Source organism: Glandiceps talaboti, chromosome 6 (genome assembly GCF_964340395.1).
Source record: "Glandiceps talaboti chromosome 6, keGlaTala1.1, whole genome shotgun sequence".
NCBI classification, from domain to species: Eukaryota; Metazoa; Hemichordata; class Enteropneusta; family Spengelidae; genus Glandiceps; species Glandiceps talaboti.
Genome location: NC_135554.1, coordinates 17156331 through 17178091, shown reverse-complemented (window position 1 = coordinate 17178091; position 21761 = coordinate 17156331). Strand labels below are relative to the sequence as shown.

Sequence of the window (21761 nt, the reverse complement as noted above, 5' to 3'; positions counted from 1 at the left end):
AAATTAGGTGTTTATAATTTTGAAATATGTGGAAAATGTCAAAAAAGTAGACAGAAATATATTAGTCTATCAAAAGAGAATTTCATAAGGTAATAACGTGTAAAATTGAAGGAAGTGGGTGGCCGTTTTTTCTTAGTACTGGCTCTTAATTGCAACCCAGGTAAAGAAATAAATGTGTTATACTCTTTGGTCAAAAGAAACAGCCTGCAGTTTGTGTTTTAAATGTTCATTTATGCTGACTTTTTCGAAAGGTGTTAAATTTGATGACATGAATCACATGATTATAATCACTTTCTGTTCTCTAATTACAAAGGTTGAAAAAAATGTGCAAATTGTTTAAAAGCATTAATGATAACGATAATAATGAATAAGATTTATAGAGTGCCTAATCACTGGAAGCAGAGCTCGAGGTGCATTACACTGAATTAGTCTCTCTACAACAGCGTGTCTGCATCCCACTTGGTGCAATAAACAAAAGTAATTGTTTCTTTGTACTTTGAGGGCGCCCAACTCGATTTGAAAGTGCCTTCATGGCTCTTTCCTAGCAGTGCTGAAAACAACATAGCAGCCTCTAGATTCTTGAGTGTCATTATAATATTGAACACTGCGATGACATGAAAACAAATATCAGGTGCAGCCAATGAAGCTGGTCATGCATAAAGATGTTCGTACACAATTTTTCATCGGGAGGGGATTTTGTTATTTTGGTCAGTTGAAGGAGCAAAGCAGTCAGTATTTCAGTGGACAAAACTTATATTTCAGCAGACTGTGGACACGGGGAGAAGGTAACATTACCGATAATGCAGCAATTCAATGATGGGGGAGGGCAGTAGGGAGTATTAATGGACAAATAAAACCCCAAACTGTGTCAACATCGTCTATTCACATTTGTTTCGCTTTTTAAAAAGAAATCAGAAAATTGATTCACTGAGTGCAGCTGAATAACCCCCCCCCCCAAAAAAAAAAAAGAAAAGAAAGAAAGATGTATTACTGTAGTCCTGCAAGACATCTTTCATTTGTATTAAATTAAATTTGCCTTTCATATGTGTTTGTTTGTTGTTAGTTTACTTCCTCGTATTACTTATTTTATAGTTTTGTAGTTATATGATTTGTAGTTTATTTATCTTTTTCAATTTTATTTTTGTCATTCAACCATCAACCCATCAACTTGTCTTGTCTTATATTCCATCATTCAAATATGATTGGTAATTCTGTGTATGTGTATATGTGTGTGTCCATTTGTTGATTCTATCTGTGTGTGTGTGTATGTATGTATGTATGTATGTTCATTCATTCCTCCAGTCAACCATTCATTTACCACAACAGATAATAAGCCCAACGTGAAATGCAAGGACATAGAAAGAGTATATGTGCCATCCACCAATACCCAGTATTGTGACGACACAGATCAGAATCTCTCTGACATGTTGAAACTACAGTTCGCTGAGGGAGACGACAACTACGTGACCAAGTTGATGCAAGTTTGCCAAGATGTTGTACAGAGATATAACATTAAGACCAAATCTGTTATTCATTTTGGTTGTGGACCAGGCAGACTGGCATTTGAACTGACCAAAACATTTGAGGAAGTAAGTCTGATTGTATTTGTGTCAGTGTCATTCAAATTTTGGCATGAAAGTTTTCAAAATTTGGTTAGAAGTACTAAAATGAAGTTCAGCAATCGCATTGATGCCAGATCCCTCCCCCCATAGCGAATTAAGTTTGTGTATTGAGCTTGTGTGACATTGTGCAGTCGTCCCTAAATAGATCTCCTTACAAAGTGTTTTCTACCTCCCCTAGGTGATTGGCGTTGACTTTGGTGGTTATATGATTGATGCAGCTTTAAAACTGCAGACTACCGGTACTTTGACTTATCCAACATCTAGAAGTGAGGACAAGGGGACCAAGAGAGTAAAGAACACTGCAGATGAAGATGTTAAACTGTCTGACAACATAGACAGACAGAGAGTCACATTCAAACAGGTAAGTAGTAGCACTACATGCTTTGTGAATTTGGCACCATTTGTCGCTAGCTGTGATCAGTTTTTCACATCAAAATCGTCTCAAAATTGCAATATTGTTGTCATTTGGGGAAATTAGTCTGAGGAGATTTGTCAACACTTATAGTGATGATAGTGGCTAAAGTGGCGCTATTTCCTTATTCAGTGGAGAAACCTGATTGTCCATATAGCAATATTACGGTACCATGTTTTTTCAACACAAACGTTCAAGACTGGATCTTACTTTTCATTCATGAATCCTTGTACTTCAAGTTAAAAAAAAGAAGTCATATTCTGTTTATTCTGTCTTCAGCTGACATGGATACCCAATGAATTATTTGGGTATAATCTAACCATTCAAGATATGACAGATAGAGTCATGAACACCAAAGGTAAGTGTCAACCAGCTGATAATTTTCAATATAGTGCACTTTAATATCACTCTATGCCAACCATAAATGTACAAATAGTAATCTCATGTGCTCAAAGTGTTTTGTTTTGAGTATTTTTTATTTTTATTTTTTTTATTTCTGTAGGATTGTCTTATGCTTCAGAGTAGTTATTATTGAATGTCACAAGAGTGAAAGGAACTGCTCTACATCTCTAGCTCTACCCCTTTTGGCCGTGTTTTGTCCTCCAACACCAAGTCCCTAACCCTGACTAGACAACCTCTCATATTGATGTACAAACTAATCATAATATTTTGATATATTGCATACTACATTGTTAACAGCCCAACATTTTTCAGGGTTCTTACAAAGTCTTCAAAATCCCATCAAAGTTTTATGGTACCTCAAGTTCATATAAGAAAAGGTTTATGAAAGGTACCCTTAAGTTTATTATGGTACCATGCATAGAAGCTCTCAGGCACCTTTAAGTTTGTGTTTATAATCTTTATGTATATTTTTATGAAATTATTTTAAAAACCTATATCATAGTAAGATTGCTTGATTTGCAACTTATCAATTGTTACGTGAAAATCTGGTTTCCTGTAGTTTGCTGTCCAGTTTGTGTACTGCTAACTATATAGTCCCATCATTATGTGTATGTCGACATAAACAGAACATACAAACTATGCAGTGAGAAGTAGACTTAACAGAAAGCCATAAATACAGCAAAACTGTATGCAGTATTCAAACGAAAAATATCAATTTCTCGAAGTTGAAATTTTAGTACACTATTAGGACCCCCAACCATTCCTTTCACTCTTCGACATTTACTTAGTAGAAATGCATCAATAGTCAATTACTAGACTGCAAGCTGATACAAGCTGCTTTCTGTTGTTTGAAGTGAAAACTGAGATTCTAGCAGTGTAATGAATTGTACAATCTGTCCATAAAATTTGTTGAACAATACATTCGATTGGTCTATTTGGTTTCACCAACATACTCATGCTTTGCAATTAATGCGAACCAAATTTAGTCTACCTGACAGACACTTCGGCTATCCAACTTACTTTTTAAAAAAAAATAACTGAAGTCATTCACACATGTGTTGAAAAGATAATCTGTATTGTGAGAACAATGAAAAAAATAAGAACAAAAATGTGCTACCCCGGTAGACAGGAGAAATTGTCAGTTTATGACTTTTAATATCTACGAAAGTCAAAGGATGGTTTATTATATAATTCATATTTCATATACTTTTATGTCAAATAGACCAATTTATTTCAAAGGACAGTATCTATAGATAAGCAGCTTGTATCGGCATCCCAACTCCAGCATTATTATTTTGGCTTTCAATTGATAATTGTACAAAACTTATGTATAATTGTTTATTTTGCATATTTGTTATTGTTTTTATCTCTTGAATCATTTCATATGCGTCACTGACTGTTTTCATTCACAATTAATTGTTGGTACACCTCTTTTAATTCTCTCTACAGGGAGTTAATGTACGTTCTGATATCTCATTCTTCCCTGCAAGTTTAACCATTTAGCTAGTATTAAACCGAGATAAATTTGCTAGTGCAGAAAGCTGTATTCAACTGTCAATTCTGGGATTCCCCTTTCCTAAAGTAACTTCCCATGTCAATTCTGAAGTACTAATATAAAACTTTGGCCATGTTGGTGCAACACCTAAGTGGTAAATGAAAACTAAATTACTGCTACAGAACCGAAGCCATGCTGGTTCAACACCAGAATGGCAAATGGAAACTGAAGCACTGCTACAGAATATATGGCCACACTGGTGCTAGGGCAAGTGAAAACTGCAACACTGCTACAAAGAATTATAGCTATGCTGGTGCAACACTGGAATGGCAAATGAAAACTGCAGCACTGCTACAAAAATTATTGCCATGCTGGTGAAACACTGGAATGGCAAATGAAAACTGCAGCACTGCTACAAAAAATTATAGCCATGCTGGTGAAACACTGGAATGGCAAATGAAAACTGCAGCACTGCTACAAAAAATTATAGCCATGCTGGTGCAACACTGGAAAGGTAGATGAAAAGTGCAGCACTGCTACAGAATATATAGGTACGCTGGTGCAACACTGGCATGACAAATGAAAGCCAAAACAGTTTGCTTCAGAACTATAGCCATGTTGTTGCACAACACTGGCATGTCATTTGAAAACTGCAACATTGCTACAGAATTTATAGCCATGCTGGTGCAACAACGGAGTGACAAATGAAAGCTGAAACAGTCTGTTACAGAAGTTATAGGTTATAGCCACAAGTGGTGCAATGCATTGTAGCATGTACAGCAGTGCAATTTTGTTTTTACTTGCAAATTAGCTGTTGTTGTCATAGTTTTGTAGTGCATGTTGAAAACTACTCCTTTGCATTGATGCTTTCTAACCTGTTGAAACTATTGGTGTGCATTAGTCCCCGCACTTTCGCTTGCTTTCTTAGTCAAACTGTAAGATTAACAGGACTGAATGAAATTTTTTCCATTAGTCATGATCTTTCACAAAACCCAAGCATAACATAATTTCCAAATGTTAATTTTGTTGTAAACCAGCAAACAGTGGATACAAGCAGACTGCCAGCAAATGTCATCTCTAAAGAAGGAAAACTCAAATGCAAAAATGTCTAACTATAATATTTAATAGTTAATTTTTTGCATTTTATTTCCTTCTGTGAGTAGTCAGGATCCTTGGTGGCGTATGATCATACTGATGAAAGAAGTCAATCTTCTCTGCAAGTTTAAACAGACAAAATAATTAACTTATTAGCTAGCTAGCTGGCCCACTTAACATTAGATTTAAACAGATTAGTTTTGTGTCTGAAGAGCAGGTAGGGAAATCGAAACATTTATTTTTTTGAGATTTTCTGTGATTACATACCCACTGACGGCTAACACACTTTTAACCTCAAGTGCACGCTTCAAAAAATCTAGTTGCTGCATCAGATGTGTGCTCTATCTGCTATCTTGTTGAGGTACCACTTGCATGAAAATCTCAAAAAATATGTGCATTCAACCCATATGACATTTTGTTCATAAAGGCAAATGACAAAAGATGGAATTATTTCTTAGGTTTTTTTTTCGATTTTGAATGATGACTTATTTTTCATATTTTTCTGTTTTTGAATGATGACTGTTTTTGTACTGAGAATTGCTCCCAGTGATTTTCTCTTTATGTCAAAAAATACATAGAAAACACATCTACACTTTCTACAGAAAGTCATTCAGGTTTGGGACTGTGATAGGGCTATGTTGTATGCTTCATATCATGTTGTCACAGTGGAACTGTCAAGGCTTTCCTGTCAGTCCACAGGCTATGCTTAAGTCAACCAAGCCTGGTAACATAGGACGTGTGGATGCTGTGTGAGTAATCTGCCTTACTGGTCAAGTCATTACTCCAGAAGTTCCCCAAATGTGCACTCATCTTGTGAGTGAGACACACAGCTGAGTGATACTGCCTACCCATCGAGTCTGTAGAACACTCACTCTGGGTTTTGGTCACAGTCACAGAAATATCCCTGTTTCCAGCTAATCCAGAGCTCTAACCACTAGGCCACTGCTGTGTTACTATTTCTAGTCCAGTTTACTGTCTGCAGTATGAGTTATCTACAAAATTCATAGTTGTACTAAATTAGCAATTCAAAATTAGCAAGGTGAACAAACCGAGAGCCCTATATGGACAAACTAGCACAGTGCTCTTTGAATTTCCTGAATTAACGTATTATGCCGTGGAGAATATATTGTTCATGGTTCCAAGAGTCGGTAGGACAGTAAGAAAGACTGCTAATTACTTTAGAATTGTAACCTGGAAAAGAGTGCGATGTTTTGATCTGTCTACTACAGACCTTGGTTACACAATGATTAATTTTTCAACGCTAACTTGATGTCTGTTTCTGAATAGACATTAATGCTGAATAATTAACTCACGATCAAGATTCATTATAGATCAAATGTCACTTTTGTGTCCAACTTACTGTTCCAAAGTAACTATATATTACTGTTTTAGACAGCTTTACAGGAAATTTAGTTTGACTTGTTTTGTTAAGTTACAAAGCGTTCTTACTGTGTAAAAAATTATTTTAATCAGGTGAAAAATAAGTCATCATTGAAGAGAAAAAAAACGATTTAAAAAAATGATACCTTCTTATGTTTGCCTTTTAAATTTGCAAAATACTTTTCACTGCATTCTTGACCAGAGCAATTGTGTACATATCTTATCTTCTTGACAAAATTAAACAACAATGATAGTTTTATCAAGAAGAACTTGACCAGTATTTCAGTCCTTTACAATGAAATATCTTCAGGAACCTAAACAGAAGAAAGAGTGAAACAAGTAAAAAAAAAGGGATGAATAAAGGAAAGAAATATGAACAAAGTACATTTTGCCAAAGTTGGAGAATATAGCAAATAAGCACCAGCAAAACTTGTAACCAATTCATTAGTCACACACAAATGAAATATTGGGGACGATGGAAGGGACTATTTCTTCGACAAAGCCTTGTTTTTTTTTCAAACTTATATACCAGGGTATATCAATATATATATATATATATATATATATATATATATATATATATATATATATATATATATATATATATATATATATATATATATATATATATATATATATATATATATATATATATATATATATATATATATATATATATCAAAACAAATCAGTGCAAGAAAATTGGTTTTGAAAAATTTTGCAATGGTCACATATAATGCAGTGAAAAGGAAGGTTACTGTTATTGTAGTTAGTCAGGTCAAAAAGTAATATCAATAATAAATAAATAAATAATAATAATAATGATAATAAATATAATACTAAATGATACAAAGTTTGAATACATATGCCATATAGTAGGTAGGTATGATATATAATCTTTACAATATTTAATATTTAATGTTTATTTTTTACCTCAGATCTTAATTAGCTATAATGTGGACAATTTTGGCAATAAATGGAGGGAGCCCAGAATTCAATGGGCTTATTTATTGTCATGTGTTCAGCCAATTTCACCGGGATGTGTATCCAATATTGACAAGTGTTGACTGTCGTTAACAATGCAATGCAATTCAATGTTGACATTTTGTAGAAAGAAATTAAGATTTTGTATGCATTCCTACATTATTTGTGTCTGGATGCCTAGATGGCTCATGCATGAACTAGTTAATAATACTGTGCATGCTACAGTCAGTTGGATTGTGTAGATGATGATTGATACAATAATAGTACGTGTACTATAACCAAAATTATCTTGCCCAATTCTGGACGGTCGTCCTGTTCTTGAATCAACAGCATATTGAAAAAAAAAAATATATTTTCTGGCTATAGCTAAATGATACCCATGTACAAACCATTTTCACGAATTATAAGATTTCGGAAATGTCAGCATTGAATTCATCTGAAATGAATGTCTTATCTTGCTGACTAAATATATGTAGCTACAAATGTGAACCAAAAAAAAAAGACTTGGGAAATATAATGAAAGTATAAGGAGGAAGGCAAAAATGACAAAATAATTTGTTTCCGATAACATGACTTCAGAAAATAGGGTAGGTAATGCGGAATTTTATTTCATTTTATTTTGTTTTGTTTTGTTTTGTTTTGAGAAATTGCTTTAATGCTAAGATGAGAAACTTGTTGGTAGCAATACTTTTGTGATGGTTTGATAAGGTGTAAAAAGAAGTAACTGAAAACTATTGTAGGTGAAGTACACAAACATAATATGTATACTGTTCAACATACAGTCTTCTCTGGAATGGGATTATAAGAAAGTGAGCAGAGATACTTTGGCAAAAAAATGACATGGAGATAGAAGTAAATTCTCACCACTTTTACCTTTTAAAAGAAAATGTTTAGAGTCGGTAGCTTAAACTAGGGTTGGTCTAGTTATCGGAAACACACATTTTTTGTTATTTGGCCTAATGAAAGTAAGCGTCAGTCTTTTTTTTATCAGAAGTCCTTTACAGGTGCATAGTCCTGAACTTAACACATTTTTTTTGTTTTTCTCTTCAGCTTCACCATGGAAATCCACAGAGTAGGGGGTGGGTGGATGGGGTGGGAGAGGCATCTGGTTTGCATATATTTGCATATATTATACAATGACTGGTGGGGAGCCTTGGTAGCAACCCTGGGAAAGTCAATTACCTACTTCCCTTCCTTTGTGAAAATACAAAACTAAATTGAAAAAAAGACGTGTCAAAGTTCTGTACTGTGCCCCTTTAAAGGGAAACGAAGCATAGCTGGTTTTGTCATAAATATATTTAGAATGTTCAACAACCCAGGAAAATAGCTGTGTAGTACTTTTGTGTTGTACATCTTTTTGTAAAATTGTCTGGAAAAAAGTATATAGTAGAGATAGTGACCTCTCTTAGAAAAGATTTGCAGATATATAGTAGATTCTAGCACAGGAGCAAACGATATGCTGTCAGCTTTGCAAAAAAGCACTGTTGACAACAGGTAATAAATGCACTCATCTCCATTTACAAAGGTTTCCTCTTATGACAAATTTCCTAACTCCAGTTTAGATGAGATTGCCCACAAAATGTAATACAGCTCTGTTCACAGGTTTGTAACTCCTCCAAAATGAATTTATGACAAAACTATCTGTGCTCATATAGTCTTGTCTATAGAAGAACACCTACATATGTGCACTGAACTTCACAGCACCTCTAATGATATCACCAACATTTCAAAATCAAGAACAGGAAACTGGAACGGTGTTAGGTGAACTTATGTGCCCAAGTTTAGGTGATGTGTGGGTTGTTAAGAAAAGTTCACATATGTAGGAAATAGATTTTTATTCAGAAAAGGAATGGTTGTGTTGATACTAAAATCTGCTTACATTTCAGCCTGGCTTGTCCGTTTGTTTGACATAACCCTGCCAGATGGCATAGTTGCCATAGTGAGCAGTACAGACTGGAACAAGGACAAACTGGAGTCCATTATTGGGTCAAGGTATGTCCATCAGAAATCAGAAGGATTTTAGGGATTCTGGACACTTACTTACTAATCTAGGAAATTCATACATCTGTCGAAGAAATTCCTTCATATTTTTACATACTGTGATGTGTGAGCTCAAATGTCAAAGTCCTTTTTTTGGCATATCACATTCTTTGGAGAATGGCAGTGGCAGGTTCCCTTCAAATAGCTATTTCATTTTGGACTGAATGACATCCATGTTTGTTCTGAAAAATACATTTTGGTACTGTATAATAATAAATGTGGTGATGGGGGGTGGGGGTGGGGGGTGGGGGTTATGTTTTTGATGGAGACTTGTTGAAAGGGTCCATACTGAGATATTGTTGGTTTTGTCATGATGCCAGGGAAAGAAATTGCTTTCTAATAAACCAATTCAACCAAGCTTTTTACTATCATTTTCTGTCCGTTGTGAACAGTTTATTGGCGAGTTACAGTAACAAGTTTTTTTTTTTACTTCTCCTTTCTTTCTAATGTAGATTAAACTGTGTGGAGACATTGTCATACAATTATATGGCAATTGATGGGACCAAAAAAGAAGCTACAGTAACGCTGTGGAAGAAGAAATAGATGCAGTGTGAACACATCATGATTTGGGATGCTTATTAAAACTAATGGGTTTTTTTAGTTGTCATAGCAACCAATTTTCCTACTGATAACTATTAAATATAGGCTACTGTAAAAGATCTGTTATATCCTAATATATATATCAAGTATATATTATTAAATAATTTGTGTATTGTAATCTTGTTATCTGTGTGTGGCTTAAAAGACACCTTTGCATGTCTGTGATAGTTCGAGATCAATATTGTGGGATTTTTATTATATGACGCCGTTAGCTTTCACTTGTACTGATAAGAAACAAATCAACACGTAAAAGTGACACAAATTGAGTTCATAAACCTTTTGCTTAAGTAAAAATACTAAGTCAGACATAAAACCTTGAGTATACTATTATAGTATAATGTTAATGACGATACAGGCCTTCTATGACATTGCAGTTGCCTTCTGATTTTGTTAGAACAGTTGTTTGTCTAGCATGGCTTAGTTGACATTTTCTCCATTTACATTCCAAAAATTATGTCATTCGGGCTCGTTTCTATGTTTATATCTTCATATCCAGTTTTGAGTTCCGTCAATTGCAAGTGATAGTAATGTATGCTTCAGTAGGTAGAATGCTACGAGTGACTTTCTAATACGTAGAATCTCTCCCCAAAACATACACACTTAGCTTGTAACCCTTTTAAGTAACAATGAAGCAATTATTCATTTATGCCTGCATGTTTCATTATGTTTCACCAGTGTAATGTCCAAACTCAAAATGATCCGTTTTAATATTCAAATGACTGAAATTGTAACGAAAATTGCAAGTAAAATAGTTTTTAAGACATATTATCAATACACAGCCACTTAATTTTTTCATCGTAATTACTCTTTGAGATGAATGACGATCACTCCCTGTGGGAGACAAATCTGAAATAAGACACACTCCGATGTAGATTTATATTGAATTCCCTCTACATGGGACCAAGAATCATCTTCTGCTTTGGGAGGTAGATGGCATATGGGAATCATCATATGTGCCTTAATTGTGTAAAAGTCACTCAACAAACCCGATGTGTACTCTAGATCATGTTGTCAATATATATTGATAAAGAGAATAATTATGTCTCATGAAAATCTTTGATCTGAAATTCATACATGTTCTTCCTGACACTTTACAGAAGAATAAAAAGTCTTGGTAGAAGTCTTCTTTTTTTAAATATCACAACATTGTATCCTCAATGGAACAAGTTCCAATAAGAAGCTCTATGAGGATTAGGTAGATGTGGAGTACGCCGATAGTCTGAAGTATAGAATACAGTATAATATATTATAAAGCCAACAAGTATGCGGTATTTTATTGGCTTCTTATATTATAAATGATTTTAAAACGTACAAGAGCATGAAAGTAGCCATTTAGGTATCTGGAATAAATGAATGTTTTATATCTTTGAGAGAAGTCATTTTGTCAGTAATATATGATAAATAGAATTGCAGAATAACTTAAAGTGTCATGCCGTACTATAGAGAGAGGATTTACAGAGAAAGTCTTGTCAGAAGGCTGTCATGGTTTGCATGGGATACAGGGAAAAAGTCGCGTACACAATGTGGTACTTTTTAAACTGGGCATACGTTAGGGGTTCCAACTGCAAACTTGGTAACTTGACTCCCTAACTGACACATTAATAACACATAAAAATATGCAGATGTATTGTAAACCTAAGAAATGTGCCTTAAAAAAACAGTCTCCAAAAAAACTGGAAATAGCCACACATGATTGTTATGTGGGAGTTTTATTTATGAATATTAATCATACTTAGAAATTCCAAGGATTTATGATATTTGGGAAGGTTGATTTGATAAAATTATTTTCAGAACTCTGTCTTTTCTTGACTGCATTATAGTTCATTTTGTTACAGATGTTGTTACATGCGATAAGTATTGGTATGGAGACGTGGCTGTTGGTATAACATTTATTCCTGATTTACTGCTTCTTGTAAGAGTTTACTAAGTAATCTTATGCTTTATGCTTTAATCCATTACAGTTTTTGTATGTGTTTGCTTGTTTTTTGCCTCTGCATTGTCCTCTTCAAGAGAATAATTCATCATTTGTTTTTCATGTTTAGCTTAAGAGCTACCAGCTGACTGTCTGTATGTCTGTCTGTCTGTCTGTCTGTATCACCAATATCGCTCAAAAAACCCTGGTTGCTTTGAAGTGAAATTTGGCATAGCGATTCTGTGTTCTAGTGTGAAGGACTGATTAGGTTATTGATATTCTATGTTACTGATATTCTATGAATATTAATGATACATTTGCATAATAACAATTTTTGGTCATTATGCAATATCTTTAGAATGCAAGCTTTGAACCTCTGATAAGTCGGTACACATGTAGATAATAAGTTTGATGTAGCTTGTAATTTCAGACTCATTTGCATAATTAACGATTTTCAGGTAATTTGGCAATATTGTAAATATGCAAGCTTCAAATTTCAAATAACTTGCTATGCACATTGATATAACAAAGTGCACATCATATAAAGATTTTGTGATATAACTTTTAACTTTAGTGAGTCATTGAAAATGTTTATTAGAAGCCGACAGCCAGAGAAAATATCCACCTACTGTAGTCATTTCTCCTGCAACTTTCTAATAATACACGGCGCCTAAATCAAAGTCAAATATACTTGTGCACGCAAACAACATAAAAAGATTGGACATTGGAATAATCATACATTGGGTTCCATCCGAACAGCCGTGCATGTGTGTGTCTGTTCATCCAACTGTCTGTGTATACACCCATATTTCACTAGGCAACTTGATACTATGTAGTACATATATACCTCTGTTAATTACATGACCTTGACCTTTATGGTTTGCTCAGTAATTTGCCATACAACAAACCTGTTTGGGGGAGGGGGGGAGCTATGCCATCTATGAATGTTTGTTTTTGTACATTTTTGTTTTTTATTTTTAGTTGCAAGCAACTGCTTAACATAATTGCTTGAAAAAAGATTCATCCAGTAATTTCAAATGTAGCTTAAGTTTAAGTGAGTTTTTTTTTTTAATATTGTTGCCAGATTTGATTTGTACTTTCTTACTTAGAGTTTTTTGAAAATTGTTACACATGCAGCAAATTGGATGGCTGAAATAAATATGCTTTGATCAGTGCACCTTAAATGTGTATATCACAGATTAATGTAATAGGTGGTATTATGATTACAGAATCATGGTATAATAATAATGTACTCATTATATTATGTAACTTGGGCTCTGGGAGTCTACTAAGCATTGTACACTAATAAATGATTTAGTTTATGTGCATGTAAAGATTGTGGTGTGGCTTGTTATCTAGTTGCCTCCCATAGGCACTGTTTGTGTATTGATATTTTACCATCATCACTTGATGTACCATCGTATATACTATAGAAGTGTCACCATCATATATGAGTTTCACCATCGTCTATAAGTGTTTTACCATCATCTATTGATGTTTCACAATCGTATATAGAGATTTTAGCATTGTCTATGGGTGTTTCATCATTGTCCATTGATGTTCACGATCGTATTTAAATATTGATGTTTCACCATCATCTGTAGAAGTTTCACCATTGTATGTTGACGTTTCACCATCATATATATACATTTACCATCATATATAGAAGTTTCACCATTTTGTGACCACCATGATAATAGCTGAATGGTGACCATTGTTTTGCAAAAATTCAGATTTTGCTCCCTAAATCTGGAAGCCTATTATCCATATTGAGCCTTCTCATGAGACATTGACATTGGCCCCTATGTTCAGGGTCAAATAGCCAAAAGTATTCAAAGTCCATCTGTATATATCTGACATGCATGGGCCAATTTCAAGCAAACCTGCCACAAATATCAGTTATGGTAGTCCACATATGAACGTCATTTTTGTGACCTTTGTATGGCAGCCGTATTTGTCGCAAAAATTCTTAATGAATAAAGAAATTATTTGAATGTCTACACCCATCTTATCTATACTGAGCCTTCTAATGAGACTTTGACCTTGGCCCCTATGTTCAAGGTCAAATAACCAAAAGCAGTCAAAGTGTATCTGTACATATCTGACGTGCATCTGCTGAATTCAAGAGTAGTATATAATGAAAAAGCAACCACTTCTTCATTTTCCCCCTTTGTCAGCATTTTACTTTCTACAAGACATAAAAAATTACTTTAACACCAAGTAATTTAGTCAGTTACCAACGTATGGTAGGATATAGTAAAACACCATTTAAAGCAGGGCTCTGCACTATAGTGACATCTGTGTTGAACATTGCGTCACATGCCAATTTCAACCAAATCTGGTATAAATGTCAGCTACTGTAGTTCAGTATGTACATCACTTTATTTCATGACCTTCACAATAGTTGAACTGGATGGCCACATATTTGTGAATTAGTAAGTTGAAATGATGGGGGGGGGGGGGGTGTCTTCGAAGAAGACTTGTTATGAATAAGATGAGTGTTATCGGAGTCACTGAACAGGTTATTTCATAGGAAACATCAACGGGATCTTTCAAAGTTTGAATTTAGGTTACCAGTCCTATAGACAAGGGTTTTTTGTTGTAAAGAAGAATTTCCGAGTTTCACTCGACTTAGTCACTTCATTGTCTATTATCACTGTCTCAGTGTCTAAATGTGAACTCAAAATACAACTATTACACCGCATAGGTTTTGAAATAGCACCTACTATATCTAGCATGGATGTATTCTTTGTCTGTATCCTTCATCCAAATCTTGTAGTAAGACCTCGGATCATGGCTTTGTGTATATATATATGCCCGATGGACCCTAACTGATTTGGCAGCAGTGGGATGTAGAACCGGTGGAAGTGATGGAATGCCCAAATCACAAAATAATGCTAAGTTAGGGAGTGGTCAGTTTCTGTGGGGGGGGGGGGGGGTCGGTGAAATTTCCATCAGGCCGACGAAAAGCCACTGAACCCCCCCCCCCCCTTCTCGGTAAAACTGAAAACAGGCTGACCCCCTCCACATCAGGTAATTTCATAGGAAACATCAACGGGATCTTTCAAAGTTTGAATTTAGGTTACCAGTCCTATAGACAAGGGTTTTTTGTTGTAAAGAAGAATTTCCGAGTTTCACTCGACTTAGTCACTTCATTGTCTATTATCACTGTCTCAGTGTCTAAATGTGAACTCAAAATACAACTATTACACCGCATAGGTTTTGAAATAGCACCTGCTATATCTAGCATGGATGTATTCTTTGTATGTATCCTTCATCCAAATCTTGTACGACTTCGGATCATGGCTTCGTGTATATATCCGATGGACCGATGGACCCTAACCGATTTGGCAGCAGTGGGATGTAGAACTGGTGGAAGCGATGGAATGCCAAAATCACAAATTAATGCTAAGTTAGGGAGTGGTCAGTTTCTGGTCGGTGAAATTTCCATCAGGCCGACGAAAAGCCATTGAACCCCCCCCCCCCCACCCCCTCTCGGTAAAACTGAAAACAGGCTGACCCCCTCCACATCACTTAATTCTATAATATAGTGCCCCCCCCCCCCCAGTATATCATATTTGCATGACAGGTATTTGATCATGACGCAGTGGACTGCGTGACTAAATATTTTATGAGTTAGCATCATACTAAATTAGCGACTACACAGGGTAAATATATTGAAAAGGGAATTTAATAGCATCTTGACTAAAAGGTAGGGGGAAAATTTGAGATGAGAAAATGACCACGGGAGGTCTCCTCCTAGAAGCTCGAGCTTTTCTGACACTTAAAGCCAAATTTTAGGGTATTCAATAAGGCCCATTTTTATGTGACACGGGAAACGCATTCAAAACTTACATTTACGTTAGCTTTTCGAAGCTTGGAAAATATTACCTCAAAGGCTATGAATTACCTAAACATTGCCTTGATAGAAGCAAAAAACTCCAGAACTGCCAGGGGGGAAACCCCAAGGACTCCCTCACTCCCAGAGGTCACTCATACATTCAACCAACAATCAGATGCACAACAACCTTTTTACTGTCATAATATTATTAAACTTTTCTTAAATATTTTCACCCTATTCTAATTTGAGATGATATTGTCTTTTAAAGATGTGAAATGTTTGCCAAGATAGTCTAAAATTGCCTTAAACTCCAAATCTCCCCTACCAATGATACTACCATTAGATGTGCTGACCTTTACTACATGTATATACTGATGCCATTTAACGTTTTAAGAACATATTTCAACCCTATGTTAGTTATAAAGAATAGTTTCTGATATTTGATGGTTCTGCATTGTAAAGCATGGATTGAGTTATTGCTTGAAAGGGTCTGAATAGCCTAAATATTGGCTTTAAGAGTAAATATCCTCAAGGGCTTCAAGAGGGAGACTCCCTCGGACTACCCATATGAGGTGGACATATCCCAGTCTCAAGCTCTTCCCCTCTTACTGTCAAGATGCTATCAAAGTATATTTCAAAAGTAGTTCAACCCTATGTAGTTGCTTTTTACATGTTGGTGCTGTCTAGTAAAGCTTGGAAATTATTGTCTGAAAATGTCTGAATAGTCACAAAATTGACTTTTCATAGTTAACCCCCCCCCCTACATTTCACTGTCAAGATGCTATTAAACTCCTTTTGGAATATATTTACCCTGTGTAGTCAATAATTAGACCCGTCATGTTATATGGGGGGGGGGGGGTCATCATGTTTTAGAATTAAGTGATAGGGGTCAGCCTGTTTTTTTGGTTTTACAGATAGGGGGGGGGGGTCATTGAGTTTTTGCCGGCCCGATTCGATTTAAGAATCCACCCCCCCCCCCCAGGCTGGAGAAACTGGCCGATCCTTAGGAAAATCTCATGGCTTGATTGTTTTACTGTAATAGTTCTTTTCGGAGAAGCTTGGTGTGATAGACACATAAAAATAGCACACAAACATCACATGCACAGTGTGACATGCTGACAGAAACCGTTCAGTTGGCTGCTGACCATGGATTTTGTTTGAACTTCAAGAAATTATACCTCATATGTCTATTGTAATTAATTTGTAGGAGTGTGTGTGCCGTTACTGTTTATATTATTAACTGAATAAAGGGTTGTAGGAAGCAATTTCCCGAGACTGAGTGAAGGGGATCGGGAGTGAAGGGCGAGGGTAAAACAGCGCCCCCAAACAGCTCGACTGTTTAACAACAACACACGTGCAACACACACTCGATAAAACTTACACTTATAGATGACGAGTAGGTCTACTAATCTCGCTGCCATGGCTGACATTCGTCTTTCGGTATTAAAGGCACACTAAGTGCGACTGGCGTTGTAGTGGTTCATCATTAAATAAATAAATAAATAAATGTAATAGATAAATAAATGGTTTCTGAGCCAGGTACGCTGCGGGTGGCAAGACGTGCATGTGAGTGACTTTGCTATGATTTCGCCGCGCGCTCGTGGCGCACTTGAGGCGCCATACAGAAAGACCGTGACGAAGTCTGGCAGCAAGAGTACTATACTAAGGCCCTACAGCCTTGTAGTATCACAGTGCTAGTACGTACGTACCATAGTGTCCATGTAATATAAATACTGTATTCTAATATTTTTTAGTTGATTGGAACATAATCTATGTATAATTATACGAATACATGGCCATAATGCGTTAACTTAAAAGTTAAAAACGAAATTTCTGGGTTAGTTTACTACGCTGTGAAGGTTATTTCGTACCAGTAAGACTAGACAGAGGCTGGTGTCTATATAGAAAAGCACGACTTGAGAAGACACCCCCCCCCCCCCCCGCCGTTCCTTGGAGGGGATAAAAAAGTGTCTTCTGTAGTACCGGATCATTAAACGTTGCTTTAGATGAAAAAAACTACATAATCTTAGGCCTAATTTAAAAAAAATGTGTGGTTTCAATTACGCTCAAATTTAGAATAGTGGGGTGGGTAGATTTTTATTTTATTTGTTTGATGTCAGGTTTCGCATCCACTAATTCTTGCGAGACTTCACAATTTTCGCGATTTCATTAATTTTTTTCTCGAATACGTAAAAAAAAGTTTAGGGTCGGCAGTGAAAAACTAGATGGATCGGCTAACCGGAACCAAACTATTTTTAGGCCTTTACAATACAAAATATCTAGAAAATTTGCACTATTGGCATACCGCGTTGACCAGATGAAAACGACATCCTTGTTCCCTGACCCATTGTTACCGCTGGCTGCGCTGTCATCATCCTTACGGGTGGAATACTAGTATATTGTACACTGTAGTTCAGCCAGCGGTAACTTCTTTATAGTGATTCTGGTTCCCATCACGAACAGGCCTCCATTTGGAACCCTGGCGCGGTGACCTTATATCAACCACACGTTGTCGCTTGTATATATGTCTGTCTGAAATCAAATGTCCACGTGCTATGAATGTCCTGTGCCCCGGTCGAGCGCTCTTTTCAAAACAAATTTTCACAAATAAAATTAAATTCATTGAAATTTCGCGTGTGTTACCATACACATGCCCCATATGTATCTTCCAAATTTTGTCAATTTTCATTTTGTTTTATTTCATCAACAAAAACTTGGCCTTGTTACATTTAGACTTGATTCACTCAGACTTTCTAAAACATCTCACTGCCTGAGCTAAGGCCCAAAACAGAAAAAAAAATTTCTGGTCAGCACGCGCACGCACATCACTTAAATATACCCTCACTTTTCCGTGTTTGTCCAGCCCATGCAGTCTTGCAATTGGGAGAAACACAAAAATAACCCTCCCTACTTCAGTGAAGACAAATGCAAGCCATGAACAAGCTAATGACAACTGTCCCACATACACACTTGCTCTAAAGTCTAAAGTACTATATAAGTAAAAAGAACTGTCATAACGTATTGAGTGACAGGTTTGTTGAGATTAAAAAAAAATAATTCGCGGCGTCGCACGACTTTAGACAAACTGTCCCGACTAGAAAGAATTCTTTCTTTTTTTGGCCTAAGATCTCGTTTTACATTTACCCTGACCCAACAGCTATGTAGTAATGTGGCCTAGTATACTTTTAGTATATCTTACTCCCTCATTCGAAATGGCGAAACCACAGTCGGGTTCAGTCATGATATTTATCAATACCGGAATGCCCAAACCAAAATCGACGATTTGATTTATAGTAAACATCACGTGAAGCAAAAGAAACAAGAATGCACAGTTGTGTTGCTCGTATAGTTTTCAAAAATAGGTCGGGTTTGATATATTGAATTGTGTTATGTTATAATTTATCTGTGTTGGGCAGGGGACAGGATATCCGTGTGTACGTTGCGGAATTTTCCCGCCATTTTCACGGTTTTTTCTCTCTCTCAAATGAAAGTGAAGGGTCGACAGAAAGCATTCAATTTTGAAGTTAGTTCAGAGAATATTAAAGAACCATACATACTATGTTATATGTTTACTGATTACTCTAAATGTCATTTCATTTGTGGATGGCGTATGTCTTTGTACTTGGACGGTGCCGTGAAAGACGCTGTGATTTACGACGGTGGTGGTGCCATTCTCGTTTCTAGGCACCAAGCTCGATCTGAGCACACATATAAAGACTTCGTAGTGCAGTGATCGATTATGACTCGGATACATGTACATTTTGTACATAGGGGGGACACTGTAGTCTAGAGGCTATCCGTGACTTCGAAGATCTCTCTTAATACCGGCCCGTACCGGTGATTTAAGACACGGAAACACGTTCAACTTGGTGATATCATTATTACATGTAACTTTTGAAAACGTTTCGCGGAAAACCTACTTACAGGGACAGTCCCTTTCTTTTCCCCCCTGTTCATCAATTAGGCAACTAGCAGAATTTACGACGGGGGGGGGGGTACGAAAAAAGTTGGGGTGCAAAGGGTGGCCATGAAAATTCTGACGTTCTGACAGTATCACGAAATATTTTGCTCATGATTTGAACCAAACTAATCCTCAGGAGCGGTCGTTTATGAGCACATTTGCAAATTTCTTATAGCTTCACCGCCAACCATATTTGATATAACGAGGCAGGTGACCGATATGAGAATGGGTCTGCCTTAACATCTCTTTACATATTGTTCATTACAATGTCTCTGTATACATTAAAATGAGGGCAATATAGCCATATATGTTATGTTATGTTATGCTATGTTATGTTATGTTATGTTATGTTATGTTATTGTTTATTTCGGTGTCCTATATGGACTCACAGACAAGTATAATTGTCTGTGGTGGACTTAACAAATTATACAGTACTTAAATAAAATTTACAAAAAAAGAAACACATCCAGCCCTCTGGCTTATATGACACAAAGAATATCAAATTAAATACATAAGTAAAATAAATAAATAAATATATATATATATATATATATATATATATATAAATAAACAAATAAATAAATAAATGAAACACAATAATGTATTGAGGGTAAAGTGTGGTATCTCAAGACAATATTCAAGTACTCTATAGCCTTCAATTATGTGCCTAACTGTTATATGGTTTGAAATTGTATGCCTCTAAATGGCTTCCGACATGTCCTTGTTTTCACAAGTGTCCACCCTCACCACTACGTAAATACTAATTGTTCCCTAATTTGGTCAAGTACATGACACACATACACATACACACACACACACACACACACACACACACACACACACACACACGGGCTCGTGTGATACATTCACATCTGGTACTGCTAGTAAATGTACATGCACACCCTTGTCACCAGAATGCTAAATTATAGTTTGACCATAGTGCACTATTGTACTCGGTGGTGGGATCACCTGCCGTTTGAATATTTCTTCCGATATGACTAACCATGCACGTGTGGGCACCGATGGCGGAGTGGTATTTACATGTAAATCTACTAATAATATTCGGTTACAATGTTAAACTTCCTTCCTTCCGTATAATTTAGTTTGACCCATTTCTGTTGTATTTTTATATACAACTGATCTCCACATTTAACAGATGGTCAAGTGTAGTTCGGGTAAAGGATCGATATACACACATCATGGGACCTGCTGGGTTAAAAATACCCAATGGATATCGTGAAACCGTGATGGTTGAATTTGCATATAACGGTTAATGTCGTGTTTTTAAGTGTATTCACAATCAATATAGCTTACACGTTTGACAACACTTTCAAAATCGATTTGAGCTGGGACAGTTTATTGTCTTTTCTCATTCGCTCTCATATTTTGCAACTATTTTGGTAACCTCGTGTTATACCTGTCTAAAATTACAGGGCTTCATGAAGTGTGATTTGATGCCATTGCAGTAGAAGTTCCGCTGACGGCGCCCTATATCCACGCCCTTTTTTTGTATACTATCACTGTTCACATGTGACATGGTATTCACTTTCGGATGTATCACATGATGTTAGTATATGGGCACACAGCCAAAAATGGCGTCATTTGCATACCATTCATACATTCCATGGAGATCGGGTGAATAGAAAACTTGGCATGTGGCCAAGTTACAGGCTCCCCTGGCAGCCAAATGTTTATAAACAGAGAACGTGTACTAGAAGTTTTACCTGTCTACTTCTGAATATTTCATAACATTGGTCGTTGAAGAAACCATATACATCGACTGACTGTACACGTTAAATTTATTCAGTAACACGCTCGTCAGAAGTCAAAATGTTTGCATACACAACATACAGATCTAGTCAACCACTAGACGTTGTGTTTAGAGTCGGAATGTCCCACTCTTAGAAGCATGGGTTGTGAATGAAATAAAAACTAACAGACACGCAATTGGTGGCATCGTTACTCAGAACAAAAGTTGAAAAACTATTGAACCTGCATCCAGTTAACAGGTGGTATC

General features: G+C 36.0%; 1 protein-coding gene across 3 annotated transcripts in view; it reads left to right on the top strand.

Moving 5' to 3' along the window:
• The window catches only part of LOC144436526 (uncharacterized), a 43696-nt gene extending 30579 nt beyond the window's left edge, over positions 1-13117 (top strand). For 2 of the 3 annotated variants that reach the window (XM_078125336.1, XM_078125334.1), the window contains exons 16-20: positions 1303-1589; positions 1801-1983; positions 2314-2392; positions 9277-9382; positions 9883-13117. In XM_078125336.1, the coding sequence (XP_077981462.1) occupies positions 1303-1589; positions 1801-1983; positions 2314-2392; positions 9277-9382; positions 9883-9973 (746 nt within the window). In that variant the 3' untranslated portion in view covers positions 9974-13117. The remainder of the gene's footprint in view (positions 1-1302; positions 1590-1800; positions 1984-2313; positions 2393-9276; positions 9383-9882) is intronic. The other variant, XM_078125335.1, reaches the window with a different exon arrangement.
• Positions 13118-21761: the final 8644 nt, after the last annotated feature.